This window comes from Penicillium daleae (assembly GCF_028827525.1).
Source record: "Penicillium daleae strain IBT 16125 chromosome Unknown utg000007l_segment0_segment0, whole genome shotgun sequence".
Taxonomy (NCBI): domain Eukaryota; kingdom Fungi; phylum Ascomycota; class Eurotiomycetes; order Eurotiales; family Aspergillaceae; genus Penicillium; species Penicillium daleae.
In genome coordinates, this window is record NW_026623155.1 from 2,634,439 (window position 1) to 2,661,649 (window position 27,211).

At 51.4% G+C, this 27,211-nt stretch overlaps 10 protein-coding genes across 10 annotated transcripts; 5 read left to right on the forward strand and 5 right to left on the reverse strand.

Annotated features, from left to right (window-relative positions):
• Nucleotides 1-806: 806 nt before the first annotated feature.
• On the forward strand, nucleotides 807-1,558 carry N7458_008125 (rhodanese-like domain-containing protein; the record flags this gene model as incomplete). The annotated part of the gene is made up of 2 exons (XM_056911507.1): nucleotides 807-1,100; nucleotides 1,181-1,558. The coding sequence occupies 2 exons, from the start codon at nucleotides 807-809 to the stop codon at nucleotides 1,556-1,558; spliced, it is 672 nt and encodes a 223-aa protein (XP_056764333.1).
• A 560-nt stretch (nucleotides 1,559-2,118) lies between these two features.
• On the reverse strand, nucleotides 2,119-5,390 carry N7458_008126 (putative mitochondrial translation initiation factor IF-2; the record flags this gene model as incomplete). The annotated part of the gene is made up of 3 exons (XM_056911508.1): nucleotides 2,119-2,362; nucleotides 2,422-4,883; nucleotides 4,959-5,390. 3 exons carry the CDS (start codon nucleotides 5,388-5,390, stop codon nucleotides 2,119-2,121), a joined length of 3,138 nt encoding a protein of 1,045 aa, XP_056764334.1.
• Nucleotides 5,391-6,017: 627 nt separating this feature from the next.
• thtA lies at nucleotides 6,018-10,024 on the reverse strand (the record flags this gene model as incomplete). The annotated part of the gene is made up of 5 exons (XM_056911509.1): nucleotides 6,018-7,457; nucleotides 7,518-7,690; nucleotides 7,756-9,304; nucleotides 9,360-9,474; nucleotides 9,528-10,024. The coding sequence occupies 5 exons, from the start codon at nucleotides 10,022-10,024 to the stop codon at nucleotides 6,018-6,020; spliced, it is 3,774 nt and encodes a 1,257-aa protein (XP_056764335.1).
• Nucleotides 10,025-10,955: 931 nt separating this feature from the next.
• N7458_008128 (TBC domain-containing protein) lies at nucleotides 10,956-12,319 on the forward strand (the record flags this gene model as incomplete). The annotated part of the gene is made up of 3 exons (XM_056911510.1): nucleotides 10,956-11,202; nucleotides 11,258-11,389; nucleotides 11,445-12,319. 3 exons carry the CDS (start codon nucleotides 10,956-10,958, stop codon nucleotides 12,317-12,319), a joined length of 1,254 nt encoding a protein of 417 aa, XP_056764336.1.
• Nucleotides 12,320-12,638: 319 nt separating this feature from the next.
• N7458_008129 (Yip1 family protein) lies at nucleotides 12,639-13,702 on the forward strand (the record flags this gene model as incomplete). Its single annotated transcript, XM_056911511.1, has 5 exons — nucleotides 12,639-12,683; nucleotides 12,741-12,792; nucleotides 12,870-12,898; nucleotides 12,927-13,576; nucleotides 13,630-13,702. 5 exons carry the CDS (start codon nucleotides 12,639-12,641, stop codon nucleotides 13,700-13,702), a joined length of 849 nt encoding a protein of 282 aa, XP_056764337.1.
• A 2,278-nt stretch (nucleotides 13,703-15,980) lies between these two features.
• N7458_008130 (TFIIB-type zinc finger domain-containing protein) lies at nucleotides 15,981-18,056 on the reverse strand (the record flags this gene model as incomplete). Its single annotated transcript, XM_056911512.1, has 7 exons — nucleotides 15,981-16,849; nucleotides 16,906-17,044; nucleotides 17,107-17,212; nucleotides 17,278-17,531; nucleotides 17,584-17,693; nucleotides 17,747-17,837; nucleotides 17,952-18,056. 7 exons carry the CDS (start codon nucleotides 18,054-18,056, stop codon nucleotides 15,981-15,983), a joined length of 1,674 nt encoding a protein of 557 aa, XP_056764338.1.
• Nucleotides 18,057-18,578: 522 nt separating this feature from the next.
• N7458_008131 (Eukaryotic translation initiation factor eIF-5A) lies at nucleotides 18,579-19,584 on the reverse strand. The gene is made up of 4 exons (XM_056911513.1): nucleotides 19,530-19,584; nucleotides 19,049-19,315; nucleotides 18,822-18,954; nucleotides 18,579-18,750 (listed from the first exon to the last, which is right to left on the reverse strand). The coding sequence occupies exons 1-4, from the start codon at nucleotides 19,539-19,541 to the stop codon at nucleotides 18,686-18,688; spliced, it is 477 nt and encodes a 158-aa protein (XP_056764339.1). The 5' UTR covers nucleotides 19,542-19,584; the 3' UTR covers nucleotides 18,579-18,685.
• A 278-nt stretch (nucleotides 19,585-19,862) lies between these two features.
• On the forward strand, nucleotides 19,863-22,066 carry N7458_008132 (putative GARP complex subunit (Sac2); the record flags this gene model as incomplete). Its single annotated transcript, XM_056911514.1, has 4 exons — nucleotides 19,863-20,735; nucleotides 20,834-21,877; nucleotides 21,934-21,969; nucleotides 22,028-22,066. 4 exons carry the CDS (start codon nucleotides 19,863-19,865, stop codon nucleotides 22,064-22,066), a joined length of 1,992 nt encoding a protein of 663 aa, XP_056764340.1.
• Nucleotides 22,067-22,358: 292 nt separating this feature from the next.
• Nucleotides 22,359-23,737, forward strand: N7458_008133 (NAD(P)/FAD-dependent oxidoreductase; the record flags this gene model as incomplete). The annotated part of the gene is made up of 3 exons (XM_056911515.1): nucleotides 22,359-22,448; nucleotides 22,548-22,673; nucleotides 22,748-23,737. 3 exons carry the CDS (start codon nucleotides 22,359-22,361, stop codon nucleotides 23,735-23,737), a joined length of 1,206 nt encoding a protein of 401 aa, XP_056764341.1.
• A 256-nt stretch (nucleotides 23,738-23,993) lies between these two features.
• On the reverse strand, nucleotides 23,994-26,852 carry N7458_008134 (FTFMHR domain-containing protein; the record flags this gene model as incomplete). The annotated part of the gene is made up of 6 exons (XM_056911516.1): nucleotides 23,994-25,160; nucleotides 25,220-25,270; nucleotides 25,324-25,446; nucleotides 25,505-26,561; nucleotides 26,664-26,718; nucleotides 26,777-26,852. 6 exons carry the CDS (start codon nucleotides 26,850-26,852, stop codon nucleotides 23,994-23,996), a joined length of 2,529 nt encoding a protein of 842 aa, XP_056764342.1.
• Between the last annotated feature and the right edge of the window lie 359 nt (nucleotides 26,853-27,211).

Here is a 27,211-nt window from a genome sequence, read left to right on the forward strand (position 1 = left end):
GGGACATGGGCATGATGAGATGGGATGGAATGTAATTAGCAGGCCTTAGAGAGTGTAGAGGAAGAGATAATAGGGGACTGAGGAGAAGATGGTAGAATTATAATCCTGGCTTGCTCAGCCGCAGTCTTTCAGCTGCGAAACCTGCAGAAGATCGACATTGTGCAGTGTAGCCCCTGCTATACTTGTATAGGTGTATACACTGCCTGGCCCCCAACACCAAGTATAAGGCGAACCTTATGATTAGGCCCCCTCGATTAATCCTTTTCAATTGAAATGGCAAGCCTCCATCATCCAGTATCATGCCACGCTTTTCGAGTTGATATCAGCTTTCTCGGCATGGTTCCTAGTTCTGATTGAATCGATTTCGAGGTGGACGACTGTCTTACTTCCGAATATTCACGGAGTATAAATTTAGAGTTAGAATATCCTGGACCAGCCACGAACCACTCACTTTTAGGCCCCCAAATGCTTATCATCGGAGGGCTCATGGGGCGGATATACTACAGTAGCAAAGCTTAACATGCTGTCATCGGTGGCCAAGTGAGGGCCAAGCCACTGTCACTGACTTTTCAGTAAGTATATGACGCAAGAAACCCAAAGGATATACATATCCATACCCTATTATCACAATCCCGTAGTGTTGTTGTTTGTATATCTACAACTTAGTTCGTTGATCCCAACCCAGCAGGCGGTGTCCCTCGGCACTGACATCACGGCATCACCCGCAAGTCGGCCTCGTCTCCGAGGAACCTCTAAACTCCCCTCTATTTTTTAATTTGATCGACCTGAGACACACCACAACTACCATGGCTGCATCATTACACTCCACTGTCAGGCGCTCAGTCGCTACACTTACTACCACGGCCCTTAAAGCGCCAGCCCGTCAAACCATCGCAGCTACATCAGCTCTCCAGCGCGGAGCTCTCTCCGCAACAAGCCGAGGCCTCAGCTCAATCTCCCAAAGCCGCCGTTCGCTCGCGCCTACATGCGCGCTGAAATCACACAGTGCAGTCACCTTCCACCGTCAAATCCGCTGGAACAGCGACGAGTCCAGCAGTGACGAGCATGTCCCCGTGTTCCGAAAATGGGGCTTTGAAGACGTAAGTTAGAAGCTCACCATCCACCATCGAGCCCTGCACTACCTTACAGCAATAAACTAAAACCCTCAACCACGCACCAGATCAACGCTTCCCTCCCGTCCTCAACCCCCTCCCCATCACACACCCCGGTAATCCTCATCGACGTCCGCGAACCCGCCGAACTCACCGGCACCGGCATCATCCCCAGCGCAATCAACATCCCGCTCGCCTCCCAGCCTGACGCGATGTACCTGACTGCGGACGAATTCGAAACGCGCTTCGGATTCCCGAAGCCCAGCGCGGATGCCGACCAACAGATTGTGTTTTACTGCAAGGCCGGGGTGCGGGCGAAGGCAGCGGCGCAATTGGCCGTTCAGGCGGGGTATAATCCGGAGCAGCTCGGTGTTTATGATGGGAGTTGGTTGGATTGGGAGAAGAAGGGGGGAAAGACGGAGCGGTGGGAGGGTGGTGATGCGTGATGAATGGAATTAGGTATTTTAAGAGCAAATGGAGTGGGTTATGGGGATGTAGTGTATGTTTAAATAACGGTGGCCAAAATGAACTATAGTAACTTGTATGAGGGTTGTTGCAAGAATACAACATCCGACAGTGAATACCCGCGAACGTATAATTCAAGTCTAACTCTGTGTCCATTAAAAAGCAACTATAAGAAAAGTGAATCTCTGGAAAAAAGAACCAGCCAGAGGGGAGCGCTCGCTTTTATCTTCTTCCCATGTCATGTACAGAAAGCATTTGCATCAACTTTTGAGCCTGGTCCATTTTCGAATCGTGGTCGTTCATTGGTATGTCCATATCACTTTCAAAACCACCAGATCAACTTTTTGTCCGCTCTCGTAATGGCAATAATCAGAATTCGACATGTTCAGTCATCCCCGCAAAGTCATGAAAAAATGCCGCGTCAATCATATCAGGATAATACCCCTCACAAGGCACTGCGATGCTAACTGGGCCAGGGTCAATTGTCACCCTCCTCAAACCAAGAGCAGGTTCTGTAGGTGATGGCGGAGTTGCCTCCCGCTCAAGGAATGTCGAAGACGGGCTTGAGCTTCTTGACCAGAGCCCACTCCTCCATAGTGACCTCAGACCGGTAGAACTCCTTCAGGGTGTCGATACTGGCACGCGAGATGTGCGAGTACAGCTGGTCAGTCTCCTCCAGCTGACGACCGTACATGGGCTGGTTGGGGCCCTCAACCTTGATGGCAACGGAGGGCTGGCCCTTCTTGCAGACTGCGATGGGCTTGTGGTCACGCTCGATGGATGTCCTGTGGGTCACGTTAGAGACCAATAGAAGAGATGAGAAGTTATGGGTCGTGGAACTTACACTCGGCCAATATCAACAATCTCCTTTTGACCAGCCGCGTTAGTGCGAACCGCCGCGAGCGGGGTGTGCATGCGCAGGCTTCCCTCAATGACATCGATACCAATGACGATGGGGTCCTTCTTGTTAAATACGGCAACAGGGTTAATGACGCAAGGGAAGATAGCAAGCATCTTGCTCTCCTCCTTACGTTGCTCTGTCAGCTCAGCCATGTGCTTGGTGAAGTCATCGAACAGGTGATAAATGATGTCGGCAGTGAAAATCTTGACGCCAACCTCGGTAGCGTAGGCAGCGGCTTCCTTGTCAACCTTGACATCGAAGCAAAGCATGACAGCATACTCCTTGGCCTTCTCAAGCATTGTTCCAGCCATCATGACATCGCGCTTGAAGACAGGACCGATAGAGATGTTGGCAACGGGAATCTTGGACTGCTTAAGGAACTCCAGAAGAGCCTCCAGGGAACCCAGGGTGGAAGCCTGGACGGTGACACCGCGGTTATCGGTGGCGACACGGCTGAGCAGGTTCTCCAGGTCAGTCATAACCTCGTCCTCGAGGTCCTCCTCATCGTCATCAGGTCCAACAACAAGCAGACGGGAACCAGCGATGGCATGCTCGAGGTCGTTGGCAGCAATCTTGACACCAAGGGCAGCCTTGACCTCCTTGTTGTGGACGTACTGCGACTTCAGACGCAGTTCCTTCAGTGGCGCGGGGGTCAATAGGGCACGAATATTCGTTACAATAGGTCCGTTTAGACCACAAAGAACAATTCGATCACCCTCGCGAAGGATACCGTTAGACAGGATCACGTCAATGGTGGTACCCAGACCCTCGATGACCTTCACCTCGAGAACAGTACATTCAACCTCGGACAAGTACATAAGGGAGTTGGTCATACGCTCCTGACTCAGCTTGGTCAGAAGCTTCAGCATGTCGGGAACACCCTCGCCAGTGTGAGCAGAGGTAGGCACCAGGGAGACGTTGCGGGCCATGGACTTGTTCTCGTAGAAGAGCTCCGAGTTGAAACCCTGCTCGGCGAAAGCAAGCTTGGTGGCCTCGAGACGAGTGCGGAACTCGTTCTGGACACCCTTACTCTGCATGTTCAGACTCTCCTCGAAACCGTTGTTATCAATCTTCTTCCAGCCGTACAGACGATCGATCTTGTTCAGGGCCACAATGAAGGGAGTGCGGCGGTCACGCAGCAAGCGCATAGATTCCAAAGTCTGGGGCTCGAGACCGTGCATGATATCGACGACCAGAATAGCGATGTTGCAAAGAGACGAACCTCTGGAACGAAGGTTGGAGAAGGACTCGTGACCGGGGGTATCGATAATCAACAGACCGGGAACCTTGAACTCAAAGGAGCCGTCCTTGTTCACGACGGCAGTCTTCTGCTTCAGTGCGTCCACGGGGAAGTAGGTAGCACCAATTTGCTGAGTGATACCACCAGCTTCGCCTTCCTGCACATTGGTCTGACGAATCTTGTCCAGAAGCTTGGTCTTACCAGTATCGACGTGACCGAGAATACAGCAAATTGGGGAACGCAGGTTGTCCTCAGAACGAGCCGCCAGGGCCTCCTCGTGCTGCTTCTTTCTCCGCTCCGCGGCCTCAGCCTTGCGCAGGGCAATAGCCTTCTGGTTGGCGGACTGCTCTTCATCCTCAGAGTCCTCCTCGGAAGAGGAATCTTCATCAGACTCTTCTTCGGACTCCTCCTCTGCGGCTTTCTTGGCGCCGCTGGTCACAGCAGGCTTCTCTTCATCGTCAGTGGCAACGTCCCAGCTGTCCTTCACATCCTCCTCAGCCTCCGCAGCCTTCTCCCAGTCATCAATGGCGTCCTCATCCTCCGCAGGAGCAGGTTTAGCCTTAGCCTCGGCCTCGGCCTTGGCCTTCTCCTCGGCTTCCTTCCTTCGTCGCTCATCTTCAGCTTCCCGTTGAAGACGAGCCCGTTCAGCGGCAGCCTCGAGATCTTCCTCTTGTTTCTTGCCACCCTTCTTCTTACGGTTCTCGTAGACCGGACGCTTCTTCTCGGCACCGCCCTCCAAACCAGCAACTTGAACACCAGAGGCAAGCAGTTGCTTCATGCGGAGTTCGTTCTTTGCCTGAGCCTCCTTCTGAGCCTTGGTTAGAAGCTTGCCCTCCCTGCGAAGCTGTTCCTTCTTCTCGCGCTCCTTCTCCTTCTTCCGTTGACGAGCCTCTTCGCGCTTGGCCTCTTCCTCGGCATCAAGACGCGCTTGTTCTTCCAATGCGGCCTTCTCTTCGGCTGCAAGACGTTCCTCCTCCTCGCGTTGTTTGCGTAGCAGCTCTTGCTGCTTCTGAAGAGCCGCAAGGTGAGCAGGAAGCTTCTTACCCTTACCAGCGGGCTTAGCAGCGGCGGCGGGCTCTGGTTCGTCCTGCTTGACTTCAGCAGCAGCCTTGACAGGCTCCGCCTTCGTTTCGGAAGCAGGGACGTTCTTCTTCTTTGAGGCAGCCTGGAAAGTAGATTTAAAGTCAGTTCATCTCGAGCTATAATCGGGTGAAAAAGAAAAGATCGTTGATAGTCATACCTGCTCCTTCTTACGCTGCTTCTCACGCTCCTTCTTCTCCTTCTCCTTCTCCTTCTTGGACTTCACACGGAACTCGCCCTCACCAGCGGCGGGAGCTGGGGATGGCGCCACTTCCTTGATAGGCTTCTTAGGCTTGCCGGCGAAGACATCGTCCTCGTCGAAAGTACCCTCCTCCGGCTGCTTGCTGGCGAGATCGGCGCCGGCATCCTCGCCCTCAACAAAGTCGTTAACGGGCTTGCCCTTCTTGGCCTTGCGGGCTTTGTTCTTGCGCAGGGCGGCCATCAAGCCGCCTCCAACCTCTTCTTCGGCACCGTTTTCGCCGTCGTCCTGAGCCTGGTCCTCCGCAGGAGCTCCGGTGGGAGCAGCAGACTCGCCGAGGTCGGCCTCCCAGTCCTCCTCCTGGCGCTTGTTTCCCTTCTTCTTGGGCGCCATTTTGTCGGAAATATCTTTTTAGGGTCTTTGGGGTTCCTTCGGGTCCGGATCGAGGGGCGATCGGAGGGACGCAGTGGGCGCACAAACGGAGCTAACCGTTCACTTGCGGGCTGCGTGTCGCCGAGGTGAAAATACGGCGAAAAAAAAAGGTGAAAGGTGTAAGATAGACGAGTTTGAAGCTACAATCTCGAATCCCCGATAGAGAAAGGCTGGTGTGGACCGAGGGGAGAAGGTGGGTGAGGAAAAGAATTTCGGGAAGAATAATCGAATGGTGGGGAATGGAACAATGCAGTCTAACTTCACCCGCAGGCCTTCCAAGATTGCCACTGTCCACAACAGTCGCCGCATATCGCCTCCCAGCTTGGTATGCTTTATATGAGGATTGTTTATATATTATATGGGCCAAAACAGCAAAACTGGTAGTTATTATGCAGGTGTCTCTTATTTCCTTCTAATTTCTACGCTTTGAGGAACAGATGTAAAGGAAGCTCATTTCGTATTTTCAAAGATATCAAGTAGCCTCGTCTCCGTGCGCCGTGTTGAGTGATGATAAGCCTCACTAGGTCCAAAGAAAGAACACATTCAGAGCTACGTGAAGTAAAGTAGCCTTGGCTGCGTTCATAACTGTCAGGTGTCGACATGAAGCAGCTGTCGAAGCCATCCCACAACCTGCTGAGGATAGTTGTCTGAAGGCCCCAAGGCCTTGAGTGCCGCATTTCGCATGAAAGGCTCATATATTGGAGAGCCTCGCTGTTGATCAAGTGCATGAATTCGATCCTCCAGGTAGTCCGCCCTATGCCGAGCCAGGCGTATCAGAATATCCCCATTTACCTGGGAATTGTCCTTCTTGGGATCGGCCCATGTTGGCTTCTTGCGTTTTCCCCGCACAGCTAGGGACGCATACAGGGCTTCGTCTTTTCGGCACAGGTCTTGCAGGGCGAGGAGAAGGCGCGTCTCATCCTCTCGTAGGATCGAGAACCGGCAGACTGATCCATTGAGAGCGATCCCGTAGATTGAACCGCCTCTCTCCACGGACGATTTGGGGAATATGTCACCCTTGGAGCTAGGTACAAACTGTAATATGGAATCCCATACCGAGGCCTCCTCTGGTGCAGGGGACGCAAATACTTGGGTGGTGCGGAGTTCAACGCTGCTCGAAAGTTTCCCGACACGGACGTTGCCACCGCGGGTGCTTAAGAAGGCAAGAGAAGGTTCACCAGAGGTCACATAGTGAGTCAGTCCGTCAAGGGGCTTCGAATCATGAGCACGTAACCTCAAGAGATGGTGTCCGTCTCCGTCCTCAAGAACTTCCAAGACCACAAATCCATGCCGGGCCGTAGTAACGTAGACAAATGGCTTTGAGACAGTGATAGCCACCGCTGGGGAGGGAAGTTCCTGCCAGCTATTGGAGGCCCATTTGATGGACGCACCACTGGGCGCCACGGGGCGAATGATTCGTCCTGTGCAGATGAGAAGGGTGTTGCCATAGGCCGCGATTGATCGCACCGGGCCGTCAAGGCATTCCTGGACATGTTTAGTCACAAATCGCACTTTAGAGGGATCTTGTGGATCTCGTGGCGCGGACATAAGAATGAGTCGGCCTCGCGGTCCGAAATCGATGGTGGCCGGGAGCCCTGTTCCAATCACAATGAGATGATACATGTGGGCATCTCGTTGGAACATCCAGTCCATCATGCAGGTGATTCTCTCTCCCGGTGAGGCGCGGGGTATGGACGGCTGATCTAGTGGATTGACAGGCTCCTGTGCGTCCGGGAGAACGAAGGCCAGGTACGATCGCGTCGTAATATCACCCGGTCTGCTAGGTTCTTCGACTTCGGCCTTATCGTAAGCTAGTATGAGTCTATGGAGGCGCGGTGAATAAACGAGGTTCCTAGCGGTGCCAGGTACACCAATTCGTCGAGGTACAATCTTGCGTTCGCGGTCCAGTGAACATATTAGAAGCTGTCGGTCTGCAAAGCAGAACAGCGGTCCTATCGAGAGACTGGCTTCTAGACTCGTTTGGCTGATCAGTCCAAATCCATGGATCGCTGTAGGGAAATACGCAGGCTACCTTAGGAATTAGCAATGTTGCAAAGCTGCCTGGTGAAGTGGGTTCTCAAGACTTACATTGCTCTGCTCGGTGATCCAAATCCGCGAAAGGAAGCAGTCATTCGGGACACCATCGGCACTGGTTGATACACGCCACAGCTCGTTATCGCAGATAAGCATGGCGAATGCACCGTGACTTTGGAGCCGAAGCGATGTCATTCCGATATGCTTCGGTGATACTTGATTCAAACCTGCATACGGCATCAGTCTGGCTCAATGACAAGCTTCTAGGGTTTAATTCGGTGCAAGAACATACCGATAAGAGTGGGGGCGTTGAAGTCGACCTGGAATGGTACCAGCACACCACTTCGGAGGCCACAGAGCAGGTGAGCGCGCAGAACACCGTGGTCAGTTTGTCGAATCATTGCTAGACTGTCGATTGCTCGAGAGATGTCGTCCGTCCGGTCAATGGAGACACTGACATCCAAAAGAAAGTTGATGATCTCATTTTCAATGTGGAAGACCATGATCGTACCATCGTTGGTGCCCATAAAGATGAACGATGTGTCTCCTAATGTCTGAAGGGACAGGCATACAGGCTCCTTGTCGATTTTGACCGTCTGGATGACGTCCAGGCCAACAGTGTCATCATTGACCACGATTCGAGCGAGCGTAAGTTTAAGTTCGTTGTTTTGTCGTACAGCGGTAACCACAGCCGAGCTTGAGCTATCAACGATGACTGCGATGATGGTAGAATTGGGCTGATGTGGGATAGAAGTATTGGAGGAAATATTATCGTGAACGAAAAGATGTGTGGCCTTTTGTGTGACTTGCACGAGGACTCCCGTAGGAGTGCAGCCAGCTGCCAACGTCTGTGCATTGTCAAAGCCTGTTTCGGCTTCATCCAGCGCACTGATGCCATCTTCAAGACTCGGGTTCATGTAAAGAAGCAGGGTGGACATGGGGTCTGAAAGAATAACGTATACGCCTTGATTCGCATCGTCACTGAAGGCCCACATGTCTCGTATCCCGGAGATATCATCAAGAGGGACTGAGAAACCAACTTGGGCCTCAAATCCATGCCGAAGCTCATGCAGTGCACTACCCCCCGAGGCGGATGATGCAGAACAGACAAATAGACGATCTCGCGACACGTCACATTGCACATTCTCATGAGTCTTCGATGGCACCATAACAGCGTCTGTGACTGGAGCCCAATTGAGGAACCTTTGGACACATTGAGGTTTGTCTCGCGCCTCTTGAATGAACAGGCCACCATCGCCCATACTTCCGGCAGCCAGAATGAAATCACCTCCCTCGTGACCCATATCCAGGACATCAAATGCAGAATCGACATCACAGTGAAGCTGGCCCAAGCTAGTCTGAGATTCTAGCCCACCTTCGTTACCAAACTCGAGATAATAAATCCAGCCATCCTCCCGACAGAGGTAGATTCCATCGAATTTTTGACTGTAAAGCCAATTACGGGAAGGTCGTGCCCATTGGGTCCACAACGAGGTTTCCTTGAAAGTGGCATCGGGTGCTATGAGTGGGTATCTGATGGGTCGAGGATGTGAAGAGTCGGAGGGGTAAACTGCCATGGAGATGCTCGTCACGACCAAGAACGAAGCTTCCTTGGTCAAGGGAACGATCATTGTGGGCAGCCTGTCTTCCCTGCGAAGTTTGAACTCAACAATTTCCGGACGGTGCATCTGAGCATCCCGATCATCCCATTGGAAGATTCTGGCAAATGAGCCTCCGGCGCGGGATGAGACAATAAGAAGAATGATTCTCTTGTCATCAGCGGCTTTGGGGTAGAGAAACTCCATGAACTGGATAATTCCATCGCAGCTGTAGAAATGTTCCTACAAAAATCATGATTAGAATTGATATAACCCGGATAGATGTGCGGAATCTTACACTTTTAATAGGATCGAGTTCTCCTTCAGCCATCTGCTGCTGAATTTCTTTCGGGGACTTGAGTAGAAGCAGTCCAAAATACTGACTCGATGCACTAACTGCGACTGCTCGTGATCTATAATTCGTTGGTTATTGCCTGTACAATACCGAAAGGAGGTTCAAACGCACCTTGGATCCACCGCGATATGCTTTCCGAATCTCTCTGCAAGGTCGACATCAACCGGCAAGGGCCGGCGAAATGTAACAAACTTGTCATCACCGGAGCTTGAACAATACAGGAATTGAAGCTCTCTCATCTCAAGTGAAAGCACAAGAAGCTGAGAAGGAAGGCTATCCAAAAGGTCTGTGTCATCTCGCATTTGATCATCAGCACCGGCCGTCCGTAGTTGTGCCTCCCACGGAAGTTGGGTGTTCACATTGATGACCTTGGCTCCGATGATAGCGTGGTCAAAGTCGTTCTTCTCAGTCACATCTTCTAAGAAGCCGCCGGCGGAAGCCTCTTTGATCTGCACCCGGCGTTGGCCGACAAAGACGACATCATTGTGATGGTTGCTCCGAAGACGAGCAGGGATGATCCACTGGACAACCGGACTGGGAAGAATGGTCTGGGTGAAAAGGCCAGTAAGCTCGCGCGTTGGGCGCGTGAAGAACTGTTCCTCGTCCATGTAGGTGGTGGACCATAGTTCAACGGGCGTGCCACTCGACGATGCTCTCAGGTCATGTAGGACCGAAGTGACCAATTCAACATTCGCAACTCAAATGGTTGGAAGAGAATGGGAAGTTTCGTAGGTAGAGCTCTGTAATCGAGATTAACAAGCGCTTGCTTCATACGATCACGCGGGTAATCCAATATCCAAGGACTTACAGCCGAGAATCAAGAGAAGCAGTATGAACCCGAAAGATACTTTACACAGCCATATCAGCAACTCTGTTCGACCCGATACTCTCCAGAGCTTGACCAGGACTGTTATAGTCGAAGAATGGGCTGTTTGGGGGGTTTGTGGCTCCGGTGGTGAGCAACACGTACCGCCTGCGGGGTGATGCGGCAGAGCTGGTGAGAGAGTGACCCGACCTATAGGTAGGAGCTAGACAAGTCACAGATATAACAGTTTTGTTCACTTATCACTCTCTCGCATCAGCGACGCCTTTCAAGACCAGCCGTTGATAAATTAGAGCGTATGAGCTCCAGCTGCCGTTTGGTGTTTTGCAAGAGGGACGGAATCACGTTTCTTGGTGCCTCAGGCTTCCGGACGGAGCACCGCCCAAGCACCTGCCGTCGGTCCAACTCAGAAGAGGAACAGGTGCATTGGTGGCATCAACTACGGCAGAAATCCAGCACGCTGGGAAACTCTGTCTTGAAGCTCCATTATTGTGCTCCCTGGTAGCTTTTTACTACCTGGGAACGCTTTCTAAATCTCAAGGGTAGAAACTTGCAGCGAAGCCACAGTCATTCCACTGTAGTCTCCTGGAGGATACCTGAAGACCACACTCAATCAAATGATCACACTAAATATCACGAACACTGTCGCTTGATCATTCTGTTGTCAACTGCCTTCGAAAGGCTCTGAGAAGTTCTGTCTTGTCTAAACATTGACAATGGCCCCATCAAACGCGGACCCACGCGACAACGTTCCTGAAGAGAGGCCGTCGGATGGAGAAAAGCAGTCCTCCATTTCCAGAACTCCATCCGAAGAATCTTTGGGCACTCAGCAGCGAGAAAAAGCCAGAGCAGAAAAAGCAGCTGCAATTTTCCGTGCTTGCGACGAGGGCAACGTAGAAGCATTGGTCTCGTATGCTACCAGCGAAGGTGGATTATTGGAGGATGAATTGAGGCAAAGAGCATGTATGATGAGAGAAGGCCCTTAATCTGTACGATCCAGAATAACGTGTTTGTCCAGGGCCGATTTTCTTACAATGCGACACAAAGTCACAATCAGAGGACCTCAAACCTTTGAAAGACCTCCCCCCACATGCCGACGAGGACCAGGTACAGCTCGATGTCAACCGTGCTTTTGTCTATTACCCCAATGGTGAGACTGGAAACCCTGCTCATGTGTTACCGAAGAAGACTGACCTGTTGGCTAGTTCCCGAGGAAGATCTCTTGAAAAAGAAAGATCAATTATCAGACCTGATCATTCAAATTCTCAGGAACTATCCTATGTTATGCTACTTTCAGGGATACCATGACATCGTTCAAGTCCTACTTCTAGTCCTTGGTCGCCAGAATGCTGCATCGGCCATGGCTCACCTATCACTCTTCCGAATCAGGGACTATATGCTACCCTCGCTCGCGCCAGCGTTGAAACATTTACAGCTGATCCCCGCAATCGTCGGAACGATTGACCCTGCCTTGTGGCGACACCTCGCAAATATTCAACCCTTCTTCGCCCTGGCCGCGACCCTCACACTCTATGCTCATGATATTCAAGAGTACAGCGACATTGCCCGTTTATTCGACTTCCTTCTTGCTCGAGAACCGGTGGTAGCTATTTACCTCTTCGCGGCCATTATCCTCTCTCGAAAGAAGGAGCTGATGAACATCCCTGTGGACGAACCCGAGATGCTTCACTTCACATTGTCCAAGTTGCCATGTCCACTCAATCTAGATGGGTTGATTTTAAGTGCCGCCCAACTCTTCAAAGATCACCCTCCAGAGTCGTTACCCCTCGGGGCATGGAGACGAGTTCCCAGTTGCAGTGTCCTCAAGACATCTCGTGACTCCTCTCGTCCCTACAATGTCGATGAAGCCATACAAATGTTCCATCAACAGGCTCGGCAAATGCGGAATGAGGAGCGCCGGAAGCAAGCTCTCGAATTCGGCTGGAAGCACAGGAGGGCGATAGGATCTGTGGCATTGGCGATTCTCGTTGGTGCTGTATCCATCTACATCCGAAAAAGGGGATTTGACTCTTCGATATGGTCCTATGTCGGCCGGCTACAGGCCATCCTCAAGGGCTAGAAGAGGATCCTTCCAAAAAAAAATCCATAGACACGACTAGCTTATGTTGCTAACTCTGTACACTAATGAGGCTACTCTGAGGAGGCAAAATGAAAGCTGATTGAAAGCTTTTATTAAACAGTTAAATTTTGAAGAGATAGAATCAAGTTATAGTAGGCTAAAATAGCTTGTATATGGCAGTCCTCCTACATGGATGGGCCTTGGAGCATTAGGCGGCCCGCAGCGTGTGGCTCTGCCAAGGTGGCGTTCCGCTGGGGAAAGCTGATGTGTACACTTCCTTCCCGATAACACGCTAACTCTCCAACTCAAATCCACCACTATGGCGAACCGGGGTTACGACGTGGTTGTAGACGTGGACGCCGAGGTCAGTACAGCATAAATCCAGCTCTATAATGCCTTCTTGATTCTCACACAACAATAGGGCGACCTCGGGCATACCGACCTGCAAGAGGACCTTGAATTCCACCCATCCAGTGAGTTCCCCTCGCCAGGCCACCGCATATCTTTTTTCATGAAAACGTCTAACAATCGATCTCTTCGTAATCTACAGACTTTGAAAATGACCAAGGCAGCGCCAAAGTTCAAGGCGATTCCACGCCTTTCTTAGGCGGCAGCTCTTCGCGCGGCCGCGACCGGTCCCCCTGGCGGCACCCCGACCAAGCACAGCTGGTGGTCAATCCACTACTACGAACGATTCTTCGACGTCGATACAAACGAGGTGCTGCGTCGCTGCATGGCTGCGCTCTACCCGCGCTCAAACTTTCTGGACGTTCTCGAGGGCCACGCCGACCTTTACGGACCTATCTGGATCGCGACTACCGTCGTGGTCATTCTGTTCCTGACTGGAACTATCTCGCAGTGGTTGTCGAATAACGATGATAAGCATTTTGAGTATGACTTTACTCTGCTGTCTGGTGCGGCGGGTTTGATCTACGGGTACACTGGCATCCTGCCCATTGCGCTGTGGGGTGCGCTGCGGTGGTTCGGAAGCTCGACGGCTGACCTGATCGAGTGCTGGGCACTGTACGGATACTCGAACTTGGTCTGGATTGGTGTTGCCCTTGTTAGCTGGAGCCCGCTGACTGCGCTGAACTGGGCGCTCGTTGGTGTTGGCTTTGCGTGGACGGTCTTCTTCCTTCTGCGGAACCTGTACCCGGTCTTGAACGCTACGGATGCCAAGGCTAGCAAGATCTTGTTGATCCTGGTTGTCGTTCTACATGCAGGCCTGGCTATTGCTATCAAGATCCTCTTCTTTGCGTGAGTTTACCCGCTACATCTTCTGCTTTGTCACCAGCTGACTTCCATTCTAGGCACGCGAGCCCGGTGTCGAAGAAGAACAAGGACAAGGATCAAGAAGAAGACAAGCAGCGGATGATGTTCTAGACACGAACCTACAAGGTATTTTTGTGACGTGCTAGACAATTGCCTTCTAGGGGTTTTCGTCTGGATATTGTCGGCACTGCTCAGGAAGCACTTGCTTCTGTTTTATTATTTTTCTCACAGGCGCTTCTACATTGACTATGTATTCAATCTGTATCTTCCGAGCCGTCTATTCAAATTACCACAATCTACAATTTACGACTGCTCATCCCTGCTATAGTGAGTATAGCCTCTTCGTCGCTATCTTATTACAGATCCACGGGTCATATGTAACCTAGTAGAGTACAAATATTGACCTATTATTACTCTCTCGATATATCGTCTAGGTAAGCTGGGGCCCTTCGCGTGGTGGGATGTAAGTAGATATATAGTGTCGGGTGTTCCACGCACCCGTCCGACTAGCAGGTGGGCTTACATATAGCTCTCCGAGGCTTTGCAGGCTAGATATATATCGACCCGTACCTACGTACCACAATTTTGGAGAAGCCCAAAGCCTAATACATTCCTGACACCTATTACATCATTGAAGGGATCAATTGGCAAGAGCAGAGGTGGACAACTTGGAAGGAGCAAGGTTGATATCCTATCAAACTAGAAGAAATCTCATGAGCATGTTACAAAAATAGAAACTACGTTTTCTCGGCTTGGCCGGTTGGAAGAACATCATGAGAAAGCCAGAAAGCCGTAAGTCATTTGAAATGTTTTGAACTTTTACTTCAATTCATGGACTGCGACTTGTAGCCGGGAGGCGCCAACTAAAAACAGTATGACTGTGGCTGTGATTGTTTCATCATTTCTAACGCCATATGTAAACCTCTCCGTGTCGCGTTCCTGCCAAACCCCAGACCAGGATTCTGCACCACACACCGAGCACAACACCGAAAAGCGAGTCGTCTATTTCAGCTTCTTCTTGGGGCGGAGCTGGTTGGTGTGACCGCACTTCTTCTTACGGCAGTTGGTGGCACGAGGGGGGAGACGGGCCTGTACGTTTTTATGTTAGCATTCTCGTGTCAGATGGTGGATTCGCGTCGTCCCCGCAGGAGAGGGTTATCGAAGAATATTGAATGGATGTTCTTGACTTCGGCGCGTAGAGGGAGATATGGTGCACGTACGTAGCACTTGCGGCAGATGGACTTATCGCAGTTGTACTTGGAGGCAAGGGCCTTCAGGGAGGGCTCGATGATACCACCACGCAGGCGCAGGACGAGGTGAAGGGTGGACTCCTATAAAGTTGAATCCCATGTTAGCCGCACAGTTCCAGATATGACGTATCCTCGAATCTGGCGTATATAGATGGATTCCCTCCTCTTTCGCATCACGGTGGGCATTTCAAAACGATGTGATTCGTATGCCGAGTTGTAACCCGCCCGTGAATACACTCCATTCTCCATCCAATCCATGCCATCATCAAAAAGTTAAAAGATAGTCCAAACTCTCGTACCTTCTGGATGTTGTAGTCGCTCAGGGTGCGGCCATCCTCAAGCTGCTTGCCGGCGAAGATCAGGCGCTGTTGGTCTGGGGGAATGCCCTCCTTGTCCTGGATCTTGGTCTTGACGTTGTCGATGGTGTCGCTCGACTCGACGTCGAGGGTAATGGTCTTACCCGTCAGGGTCTTGACGAAACTATATCGAGCCGCATTAGTCCACGCTCATTCCTTTCACTTCTGTTGCTTTTGGTGCGGGTTGGCCGGCCATCGGGGACGATTCGAGGGTCATAGGTATTCGAAGAGTCAAGGGTGACCTACATCTGCACTGGAAACACGCGGAAAAAGGGACATGTTAGCTCGTAGGTTCAACCCGGTCACAAGAATGCATTTAGACGGTGTTTGGCGAAACGTACTGGTTGCGAGTTTTCGTTGGTGTCGGCGGTCGGTCGCTGAGTTCGAGGCGGAGGAGGCGATGACAATTTGATGGTTTCTCGCTTAGCAAAGGTGGGCCGATTCGCGGGCACGGGACTGCCCTAAACCCTAGTCGCAGCTGCCGTTTTGGGGAACAATCACGTGAGTGGGTCACCCTAACTATTTCGGGATTCGATGTCATCCGAAGTATACCAGCAGTTGATGAAGAGGATACAGGGGTTGAGAAACCTGCTTGCAACAGCTAATATGGAGTAAGATTGCACACCTAGATTCCACAGATTCCTTCAGATTTAGCCTTATTTTGAAGACAATACAGAAGTCATGTGAAAATCGTTCAAGCTCGAACGAGGTCAATGTTGGATAATGAAAGCGATAATTAATTCAGGCCGGTTCTCTAAGATACAGCTGTCTGCAGATCATGAATCATGGACCCCCTCCAACGTCTAATTCAGTTAGCTGCTCATCTAACTCGTCCATCCCGTCGATACTGTCTTCATCTGCATCGCCCTCCATATCTAGATCCATCACTTGGCTAAAGTACTCTGCTCGCCGCTTGTCTTCAATGGTTTTCGCAATCCTATATTCAGTGACCGTAACGGCATGGATAAGGGTCTGTAAGGAGACAGCTGCAAGCTGAGCCGCCAGTTCGTAAAAGGATCTGGCCGTGTCGGTGAGTTGCGATTCCCATCGATATCGCCAGTACCACGAGCCTGGGCGACGGTCGTCTTCCTCCGGATCTGGATTGACTTCATTTGTCTGCAACTCCTGCATGACCGTATGTACCAAAGAGTTCAAGGCCTCTTCCGGATCGGCAGCTGTCGCCAGGGTTGAAGGCGGTGGGGCTTGTGGCGGAGCGGGCGTCTCAGTCGTCCGATTAGTTGCGAACATGTCTGCAACAGGATTCACGAGGCGGAAGCTATCGATCCAGTTGCTTTCATACCAGTCCATGTACTCGTCGAGTTGACTGGGAGCCATGTTAAGAACGTCTTTATCAGTGAGCTGAATGACCTGCTCTTTGCCAATCTTCCCACTGGCGCTCTCACGGCGATTAAAGTGGGTTTGGGCTCGCGCCCACAAGGACCAATTTATAGCTTGAGTAGCAGGTTCTTTGGCCGTGGCAGGATGCCTTTCTAGGTCATCAAAAGGGAAGAGTAATTTGGTAGCAACAACAATAAGCGCCATGAGCTGGACTTCAGGTTGGTTGATAATGCGCTTTTGTTTGGCTGTTGCATCAAATGCATAGTTGAAACCAAGAAGACCTTTCAGGAACCTGACAGTCTCATAAACATCAACTGGGCATATATTAGCTTTAGATTCTCAGTAATGGAATGATGGATTGGGTTCATACTTGGAATCGCAAGTCTTTTGATATGCCGGTATAAGATGATATTTGAATTGATTGGCGGAAGAGCGATCTCAAATCGCTGCTGGTATTGCAGAACGAGATCCACAAAAGCGCGATGAAGTGTTTCTAGTTTGGGAAGTTGCTGTGATGTAGACATCAGTTTCAAGTATCCATCGCATTGAACAGATTACAGCGATGCCTTACAAGAACGTCGAGTCTCGCAACCAGTTCAGGAGGAAGTTTATCTCTCATCTCGTGAGGAATAGACTTTGCAACCCTGATATAGGGAATGTCTTGGCGTATGATCAAGCTGCAGGATGAGATCTGTTAGATCTTACTGAGATGGAACGGAATGCTCATTGACATTGCACACACCGATGAAAGTCGCTGACACAGACAGGCAGTCGCATCAGTATAGCCGCCAGATAACAAAGGCCCACAGAGTCTAGCAAACGCGGCCACTCCAGATAACGGCCTCCCCTTGACTTGAAGCCCAAGTCATCCGAGCTATCAGTCTCGGGCTGAGAGCTAAACAGTTCTCTATCATCGTCTTCCTCGTCGTCCGTCGTTGCGTTGATTCTCAGTGTAAAGTCCTGCAGCCTCAAGGCCCAGAGGTCACGCAAAACCGCCTGAAATACACGTGAGAATCTATGTAACCTCTTTGCGAAATATTAGACCTACCTCGAATTGCTCTGGGAAACCATGATCATGAATCAAGGCGTGACATTGTTTCCAAAGAATGAGCTGGTAAGCTTGCAAGAAAACAGTATGCGCCTTGCGACCACGATATGCTATAACCCGAGTTAACGATGACTGGGACCGATGCAAATGTAGATCTACGTACTCTTTTGTGATCTCTCTTCCTTGTCCTTCTTCACCCGGTGCTTTTTACCCTGGGTGCCGAAATCATCCGGATCTTCTTCGATTTGTCGGCCCTGGACGAAAACTTAGTATGTCTGTTCTGGGCTTTTCCCCGCTTTGTGGCTTTGGGTGATGCCGGGTGTTGTCAAACAAGGCACGAGGGCACGTTTTGACAGGGCCGTGCATACCTCTTGCAAGTGGCCGCGCCGGCAGAACCAGAGGCCGTTGTCGAGATAGTATCGTCGCTCACGACATCCCTCCTGGCCACAGACCCCTCGGGTGACATACTCCATTCCGAGGCAATATGATCATGCTGGTTGGGCGGGAAAGTCTGTCTGTCCGATTATTGAGGTGCTGGTTGCGGTTAAGTTGACTGCTCGGAACATAATTTTTTTTCTGCCTTGTTTTTCAGCGACCGCCAGAACTGCATTTGCAGTTAAGCTTACCATCGCTCACAGAAGCCCAATTTGTAGACTTGAAGAGGTTATCTAGATTACCACGCAGGGAAGTATTTCTTTTCTCATACCATTGAATGTCAATAATTATGAAAATGAACTAAGTCTGCGGTAAAGTTGATATCTACGTCTACTCTCTGATCTTTCATGAACATTGGAAAGAAAAGGGTTTAACCCAAGCAAAGGGTTACGGGATTATTCATTCATCACACTATCATGAGATGCTGGGACTCAGAACTGTTCTTCGGACAACACTCATGATGCCAACCAAAGCAATTCTTCTCGTCGGTCCAGCCTACATCCAAGGCTAGATGATGGACAGACCTGGAAGCAACAATAAATAGGTCACTCTCCCGAGGAATCATGTCCTCCATTGAACCATTGAAGATGAATTTTTTGGGGGGTTGAAGCCCATTTTTGAAACATAACGGTTGACATAACATGTGAGAGATCCAAGGACCGGGCGTTTATTTGGGAGCCTCCTTGGCCTCAATGGCGGCCTCCTCACCCATGGCGGTCTGGATGATGACGTCTGGAACGGCAAGTTAGAAACACATTGGCCCCTCGAAAATATATAGAAAGAGATAAATGGGGAATACGTACTGACGTCCTTCTCCTCCTCACGGAACATCTTGAGGATACGGGTACCAAGCTCACCCTCGGGGAGCTTGACATCGTCCTTGGTGTCACCGTCATCCTTCATCAGGGACAGGAAGTCATCATCGGTGATGTCCAGCTAGAGAGAGGGTTGTTAGTAATGGGTTTGTGGAAATGGAAAGGCGGGGTGGAGGGGTAGACCGGCGCACGGCCAAGAGGGGGCAAACACTCACAAGCTGGTACTCCTTGCGGGCAACGTTGGGGACATCCATGTTGTGGGTGGAGGGAGACAGATCCTCCAGCTTCTTGCCGGTGAAGATATCGATGGCGACCAGGTGGACCTTGGCGTGACCGTGCTTGCCAGTCTTGGAGGTAGACATGTCGACGATCTTGCAGGGGCGGCCCTTGATCACGACGTGACCGTTCTTGCGCAGGGCAGAGCACTGCATGGGGTAGGTGGTCGACGCACCAGCGTCGGTGGACTCGAAGGTCATCTCATGCTATCAAGAGCGTTAGTTGGTGGAAGATTGAGGGTGGGTTGTTTGCGCTTCGAGGAGGAGAGACAATGTTTGAAGGGAGAGGGGGATGTGCATGTTGCACTTGGGAAAAGAGGGGAGGTTCAAGATGCGGGGCTGGTGAACAACCCAGTCGAGCGATTTGGGGAGAGGATTGGAGAGCAGCGCAGAAGGCGAGAGTTCAGGGGAAAAGGCGTACCTCGTCAGCCATGGTGAATGATGTTGGGTAAGAAGGAGATAGGAGGGTGAGGAGGAAGGAAAGAATGTAACAAGACGGTGGGTTTGGGAAAGAGGAGAAGTTTTCTTCGACAGAAAAAGGCTTTGTGGTGGGGGGGCTTAGTCGCTACGTCCTGATTGGGTTTAGTGCCTCCGGGGGCGGTTTGGGTTTGGGTTGCTGGCCAGTGGACTCCCTCTCACTTGTACGGGGGTCGAGAGCTGATGGTATACTCGTGTTTTGCTTCATCCGGTCTCTCATTTCAACCGCAATTGGCCTCCACTTGACTCTCATGCGCTTTCTCGCTGCCGGTACACAATGTGGCGCGACCGCATTTCCGGCCAGTCGACTCCCTCCAGCGTGATTCGCGCACCCTCACTACCCCGGAGATCCTCCTCCCAGCTATCTCGCGGCCCCTATAACAATCGACCCGGCGCAATCCCCAAGACCTCATCTACCTCTCTACTAATAACCCCGAGTGACTCGACGACCTCCCTTTCGGGTGCTGGACGAGGACCGAATGGCACCGGACTGAGGCAAACAAGCGGACAGCGGCCCCGTCCGGCCACCGTTCCAGACCCATTAGAGGTATTAAATGGGATCATTGGCACAAACGACTCGGGAAAAGATACCGTACAATCGTTCACCCAACCAGAAACGAAGCCATCGGAGCTCATAGAGGTGATAGAGTTCGAGGGCCTGAGCCTAGAGGAGTTCATCGCCAAAGACGATGAGGCACCCCCGACGCGAAAGACGAAACGCAGTGAGGTCAACGCACAAACAACCAAGCAGTTTGAACAAGAGCGAGACAAATTTCAGGACCTGCACACGTCCATTACCGGCTGCGACGATGTATCCAGGTCGGTTGAGCTATACTTGAATGATTTCCAGACGGAACTGGGGGCAGTTTCCGCGGAGATTGAAACCATACAAACGCGCTCCACACAATTGAATGCGATGCTGGAGAATCGACGGAACGTGGAACGACTTTTGGGCCCAGCAGTGGAGGAGATTAGCATTTCCCCCAAGACCGTGCGCACGATTGTCGAGGGCCCGATGGATGAGAACTGGGTGCGCGCATTGAACGAGATAGATGCTCGCACGACTAGCATTGAAGCTAAGGCGTCCTCGTCGAGTGGATTCAAAGCGATCGAAGATGTCCGGCCTCTTTTGGTTGATGTGAAGAACAAGGTACGTAGCACCTTTTCAGCTGGGGGAATAAATGGAAGAACATGGAGTGACCGTGAAACTAGGCGATCGAACAAATTCGGGATTATTTGGTGACGCAGATCCGAGCAATGCGATCGCCAAATATCAACTCCCAGATCATTCAGCAACAACGGCTGGTGAAGTTTAAGGATCTTTTCACTTATCTCTTCAAGGCACACCCTGCCCTTGCCGGGGAGATTGCACAGGCCTACATCAACACCATGCGCTGGTACTATACCTCCAACTTCACCCGTTACTTGCAGGCTCTTGAGAAGATAAATGTCTATCCCAGTGACCGAAATGAGGTTCTGGGAGGCGAGCCTTCTACTCATCGAACTGGCAACATTCTCCCGGGCGGCCGAGCTGGCTCTGCTGCCCATGATCCTTTCTCTCTCGGTCGACGCACTGATATTCTCCGAAACACCAACCAGCCAGCTTTATCCTCGTATCTAGCAGAACAAGACAACGCTTATCACGGGATCGAAGTGCCGTTCCGGAATTTCAGCGTTGCGTTGGTGGACAACGTGTCCGCCGAGTATTCCTTCCTCACTGAATTCTTCTCTCCTTTCACATTTCATGAAATTTCACGCAAGGTTGTGGAAATCTTCCAGACAGTCTTTGCCTTGGGGCAAAACCTCACTAAAAAGCTGATCGACAACACCACTGACTCGTTGGGTGTTTTGATCTGTGTTCGTCTCAACCAACACTCCGCTTTTGAGCTCCAGCGACGCAAAGTCCCCGTCGCCGACTCATACGTCAATGGTATCAACATGCATCTTTGGCCACGCTTCCAGGTGATCATGGATCTTCACGGGGAATCTCTAAAGCGAGCTGGTTCCAACACCGGACGCAGCGCCGTTTCCGCTCTTTCTCTCGCCGGTGGAGATGATTTGAAGCAGTCCTCGGCCCCGCACTTCCTGACACAACGGTTCGGACAGCTGCTTCACGGTATTCTCGTGCTGAGTAGTGATGCTGGGGACGACGAGCCTGTGGCGAACAGTTTAGCCCGTCTGAGAAGTGAATTTGATACCCTCTTGGCGAAGCTCAGTCGAAATGGGACAGATGCAAAGCGGAGAGAACGATTCCTGTTTAACAATTATTCGTTGATATTGACCATCATTAGTGTATGTTTGGATCTGTCCTTCAAGTTTACCACTGCCAAATGCTGACTAGAACCCAGGATACCAACGGCAAATTAGCCGTCGAACAGAGAGAGGTAAGTTTCTTATCCCCGTGGAGCAATATCCAGATATGCTAATTTACTATAACCATAGCATCTGGATGAGATGCTGAAGAACTGCAGCAAGCGTTAGTGATCGCATAGCGTCTGGGACATGTAAATTCTACCGCGAGGGCCTTACGAGCATTAGATAGCCTTCTTTTGAACATATGCATTTAATCAGCTTTGAAGAAAATAAGCATTTCGATTCTGCAGCCGCTTGCACTAGTAAACGTCTTTGTCCGAATTGTCGTACTTCGACTCAGGAATTAACCGATTCGAGGCGGAGCCGGCGATCGGCGCGATCCCGTCCGCGGGGCCAGCGCCTTATCGCGTCGCCAATTGTTGGACCATTAGTTTGTTACAACTCCTTAATCTCCCCTGTGATGTCGGTGCGCAGGATTGCGACAAGAGCGCCCGCGCTGCGTCGCTCCTTTTCAAGCGCGCGAGTTTATCACGCGGACTTTACACATGCTGTGAGTGCCGTTCTTCATAGGCCGAGAGCTATGCGAAATAGCAGTATAGCCTGCCAGCTGGGCTGGACGTAAAGAGAGCTCGAAACTGACCTTACAAAGGTCATCGGCGCTGGTGTCGTCGGCCTTTCAGTTGCCAGACAACTAGCGGCCCGCGAGGGCACTTCTACCATTCTCCTTGAACGACACGATGCACCAGGAACCGAGACCAGCAGTCGCAACTCCGAGGTGAGATCTTCCTCTCTCCCTGAGGCACCCAAACACCCCAAACCAAGACCGATCTGACCTTAATTGCAACTCAGGTCATCCACGCCGGCCTCTACTACCCAGCCGATTCCCTCAAAACAAAACTCTGCATCCGCGGCCGCAATCTCCTCTACGAGCTCTGCTCTAAGCACGCCATTCCCCACCGCAACACCAAAAAGTGGATTGTCGCTCAAACCCCTGAACAATGGGAAGCTGGCCTACGGGTCCACGCCCACGCCCAAGCTCTAGGCGACGCCCCGACTCGGCTCATCGGCGCCGCGGAAGCGACCGCCCGAGAACCCGACGTCAAAGCCGATGCAGGTATCGTCGAGAGCGAGACTACCGGCATAGTGGACAGTCACTCGCTGATGACGTATCTGCATGGTGACTTTGAAGATCGAGGCGGTGACTGCGCGTTTAAGACACGCGTGACGGGGGTTGAGCCTGTTGTCGGCGGTGGATATAAAATCACGGCGGTGTCGGATGAGGATGGTTCTGAGACCAGCATTACTGCTGAAACGGTGATTAATAGCGCAGGTCACGGTGCTTGCGCTATAAACAATCTTTTGCTCCCGCCGGACCGTCATCGGGTCCCGCATTATGCGAAGGGAACGTACTTCTCGTATAGTGCGTCGCGACCTCGCACGTCGGTGCTGGTGTACCCGGTAACAATGCCGGGCCATGGGGGTTTGGGCACGCATCTGACGCTGGACATGGGTGGACGGATTCGGTTTGGACCTGATGTGGAGTGGGTGGATGACCCCAATGATTTGCAGCCTAACAGTGCACGTTTAGAGCAGGCTATTCCCGAGATTTTAGCTTATATGCCTGGCGTGGATCCGTCTGCCATTTCGCTGGACTACTGCGGTATCAGGCCGAAATTGGGGCGTGGTGGTGCGGTGAATGTGGGACAGGGATTTCAGGATTTCATTGTCCAAGAGGAAGAGGGCTTCCCTGGGTTTGTGAACTTGTTGGGAATCGAAAGTCCTGGGTTGACGAGTTGCTTGGCCATTGGTGAGATGGTTAATGAGATTCTTTATCGGTAGGTGGAAGACCGAATCTTTGAGTGTATTTTATTTAGAGTCGTGAGCTACTTGCCCCTTGTACATAAAAGGAATTTTGCATGAGATATAGACCGCATGATTCAACCCTGGAGCAATAATTGAGTAATATTCTACCTATTCTTATTATCTATATCCATTCATAAGTCATATTCGTGTCCGATCCAGCCGCCCACAAAGCTCCAGGATTTCTGATAGTATACACAAAGCCAACGACTGACGATCCCAGAGAAATGCCCCTTCACTCAACGTCCATCAGTACGTCACTCATAATATGAAGCACATACGAGAATTTCTTGACGCTCCATTTCCCCGAATCTTTAAGCAGATTCGCATAATCAAGAAGAATACGCCGAGCAGACTGATAACCGCCCTGAACGGGGACACCGCGCAAGTAGATCGTTGCACCATTGCGAATAAAATTCACAGCTGGATCATTAGTTGGAGAGAAAGCCTGACTTCCCCGCGGCTCCATGAAGCTCGTAAACCCTTCCGTACCAACTTGTTGCCAATCAATATCGTCCATCAACTCGATGGAGCCGACACTGGACAACCCGCTAGAAGAGGCGGGAGCCATGAATGTGTACAAACCCAGAACGAGGGCCGCGGAGAAGAGTGAGAAGACAGAGTGGAAAGTGGGATGATCGGAGGCTTTGCGGTTGGTCATTGCTTTGTAGATATGGGCGGCGTGTAAACACGCCCTCCTTGCCGCTGGCGTCTGCGACCATTCGGCAATATCATCGAGTGCCTTTCGTGCTGGGCCCGGTCCAGCTCGACCAGCCGCAAAATCGAAGATCTGGATGTCGGCGGTGAGCATCATGCACATATGATGCCACATCACGAGGGCGTTAGGGTTCAGTCGATCCATTGCTTCCCCGTAGGTGCTGGAGATCTGGGACTGTAAAGAAGGAAGGCATCTCGCGCGGCCATCCATAGCGTAGGTATGACACGGGGCAAACGGATAGCTTGCACGATTGGAGAGGAGGCGATGGTAGGCCTCAGACTGGCGGAGTTGAATCATTGCCAGGACAGTCTGGATACATAGCTCATCCATAGGCCCTTCGAGGGCGGGTATGTTGATATTTTCCGACGGCGCCAGCGCCGTGGGCATCAGGATCCGCTTTCCGCTACGGATAAGCTGGGTCCAGCGTATAGATGAATGAGCTTTGAAAAGGGCCTCATTGCAGGGCATAATGATTTGGATCGAGTCGGGAACGATGATTGGGCTTGTTGAAAGGAGAGCAGAATACCAAGAGTCCAGAAATAGTAACCCTATGATAATTTTCTTGCAGGTCTCAACTTTTGACCATGCCTTCCAGCGCATATCGATGTCGGGTACCATTTCAAACAAACTCATGTCGAGAATTTGGCCTTCGGTTGCAGCAAAGAGGCCATGACGTTGAGTGATCTGCGAATTAACTTCATTAGCTCATGTTCAGCGAATGATTGCTGATGGTATGCACTCACCGACATGAGATTGACATAGAGCATCTGGCACTGTTCCAAATGATGTTTCTCCTACATGATGATCAGTCTCAGTAACCAATTTGACAGAGAACAGTGACTAATACCCCAGTGAGCACAGCAAGATTGAGAAACAAGAAAGCTGTAGCAAAAATGGACATCGCGCTGGCGGGAGATTCAACTCCCATGGTGCACTTTGCAAGTTCTGCCGTTATTTTCTCGAGCATATGCTATAGCCGGCGTTAGCATCTTCTGCCAGACATAGAAACAGTATACCGATGTGCTTACAGTAAAATTTCTTGAGACGAAATTAGCTGTCCCTTTGGTTCCCAACAGCATCATACCAATGAGACACATCACGTAGACGAGAGGAAGACGCGATTTCTGAGCCGAAAAGGTTGGAAGGTGGACAAAAGGTACAAGTGGGTGAAAAGTGCGGAAGTACAGGTCTAGCGCCATGTCTAGAATCTCTGCAGGTGGGAAATTGGCAAATGACATAAAGGCGGAACCGGTTGTGGAAGGGGAAGTAGCCTCGTTGCATGGTGACTGCATTTGCGGGTAGGCAAAGGCCTGGCCAAACGCTTCCTGAAGGCGCCTTCTGCAATCATCGTCCACACCACAACGAGATCCTTGAAGCAGGCCAGCTTCTTCTGCCACATATCGCGAGTTGACTGAAAAGAGGTTGTCTGTATCTGTGTAGACAATGTCCCGCCACAGACTGTTCATCAGGCGGCCCGTGTGGTTTGGTGGTGCAAGCCAACACCGTTGAACCTTGGTGAAACGTTCTGTGGGAATATTGTCACATCCCGATTTGCCGCTGTCGACAGAATTGCGGTTCTGTTGATCCGGCGTGACCACTGCATTCTCGCTTATGATAGGGAAATGGCCATCTCGCATCATATCCAGAGAGCCGTGATTGGATCCCGTGCCCGTACGCGGCTCCAGCCACAGCTGCAGAATATCGTTTGGTACGCTGTCGAAGGTTATGCTGTTGCGCTGCGCATTCTGATCCGCTGGAGTCACTACTTCGTTCCATCCAAAGTAGGGCTGCTGCTCATTCAAAACAGACACGTCCGCCAAAAAGTCCAATGACGACGGTGGAATTCCAGTCGCCGAGAGAGCCATGTCGCGAGGAGTGGGGATGCTGTGTATTTGGTGCGCCTCGAGACCGACAGCTGGAAGAAGCGGTGTCCCATTTTCTGGACCGGATAAAATTGGCGTGGCACCCGCGATCAACGAGGCCCGCCGATCTGGAGCTTGTCCGATTGCAGGATCTTTCTGTGCCACGGCAGTTGCGCTGGCATTGGGTTGATTATGGCCCTTGGCATGTCGGCTTAGAACATCGCTGCATGTCATTACCAGTTAGAATTTCAGCCATAAACATGACAGAAAAGTTTGGCTGTGAGCTGAATCGCGGACTTGGGGCGACCAGTTCGGCTGAGCTTACCTCCGGGAGAAGCGCTTATGGCATACACTGCATTCGTAAGGGCGCTCTTTGGTATCTGTTCGACGAGTTAGAATTGCGACCTCGTCGATGTTCTTGCAGATGGGAGTACTGACGTGACCGTTCGTGCCGCTTGAAATGCTCGGTCTTCTTGAACTTGCGGTCACATATAGTGCACTTTCGGAGGACCATGACGGAGGTTCCGGGTCAGCGACACATCACAGTACTCATCTCATGGTTTATTCCAGAGGGATGATGGAGAAAGAGCTCCCCGACGTGAAAGATTGGGTCAAGAGGGGGGATCGGGTTAGTCAGCTCCGGGGTTAAGCCGATCGCCGCAACTGACACTCTCGTTTCCTCGACCTGACTGGTCTTCAACTACGGAGGTCTGCTCTCCAAAGAACCTTTCTGCCGAGGATGTGCCGCTTCTCACGTCCAATCAGGCTGCTGCGGGACTAGATCCCTGCATGCCTACGAATTACAAAACCGGGTCACGGGCAGCCTGGCCCTGCTAGTGCAAGCCACTGGAAATTCCCCCACGGGGGGAACCA

Coding starts and splice junctions, on each gene's coding strand:
- N7458_008131 (XM_056911513.1), bottom strand. Junction 18,955..19,048: donor CCCGCAAGGAGTACCAGCTT/GTGAGTGTTTGC, acceptor CCCTCTCTCTAG/CTGGACATCACCGATGATGA. Junction 18,751..18,821: donor TGAGGAGGAGAAGGACGTCA/GTACGTATTCCC, acceptor TTGCCGTTCCAG/ACGTCATCATCCAGACCGCC.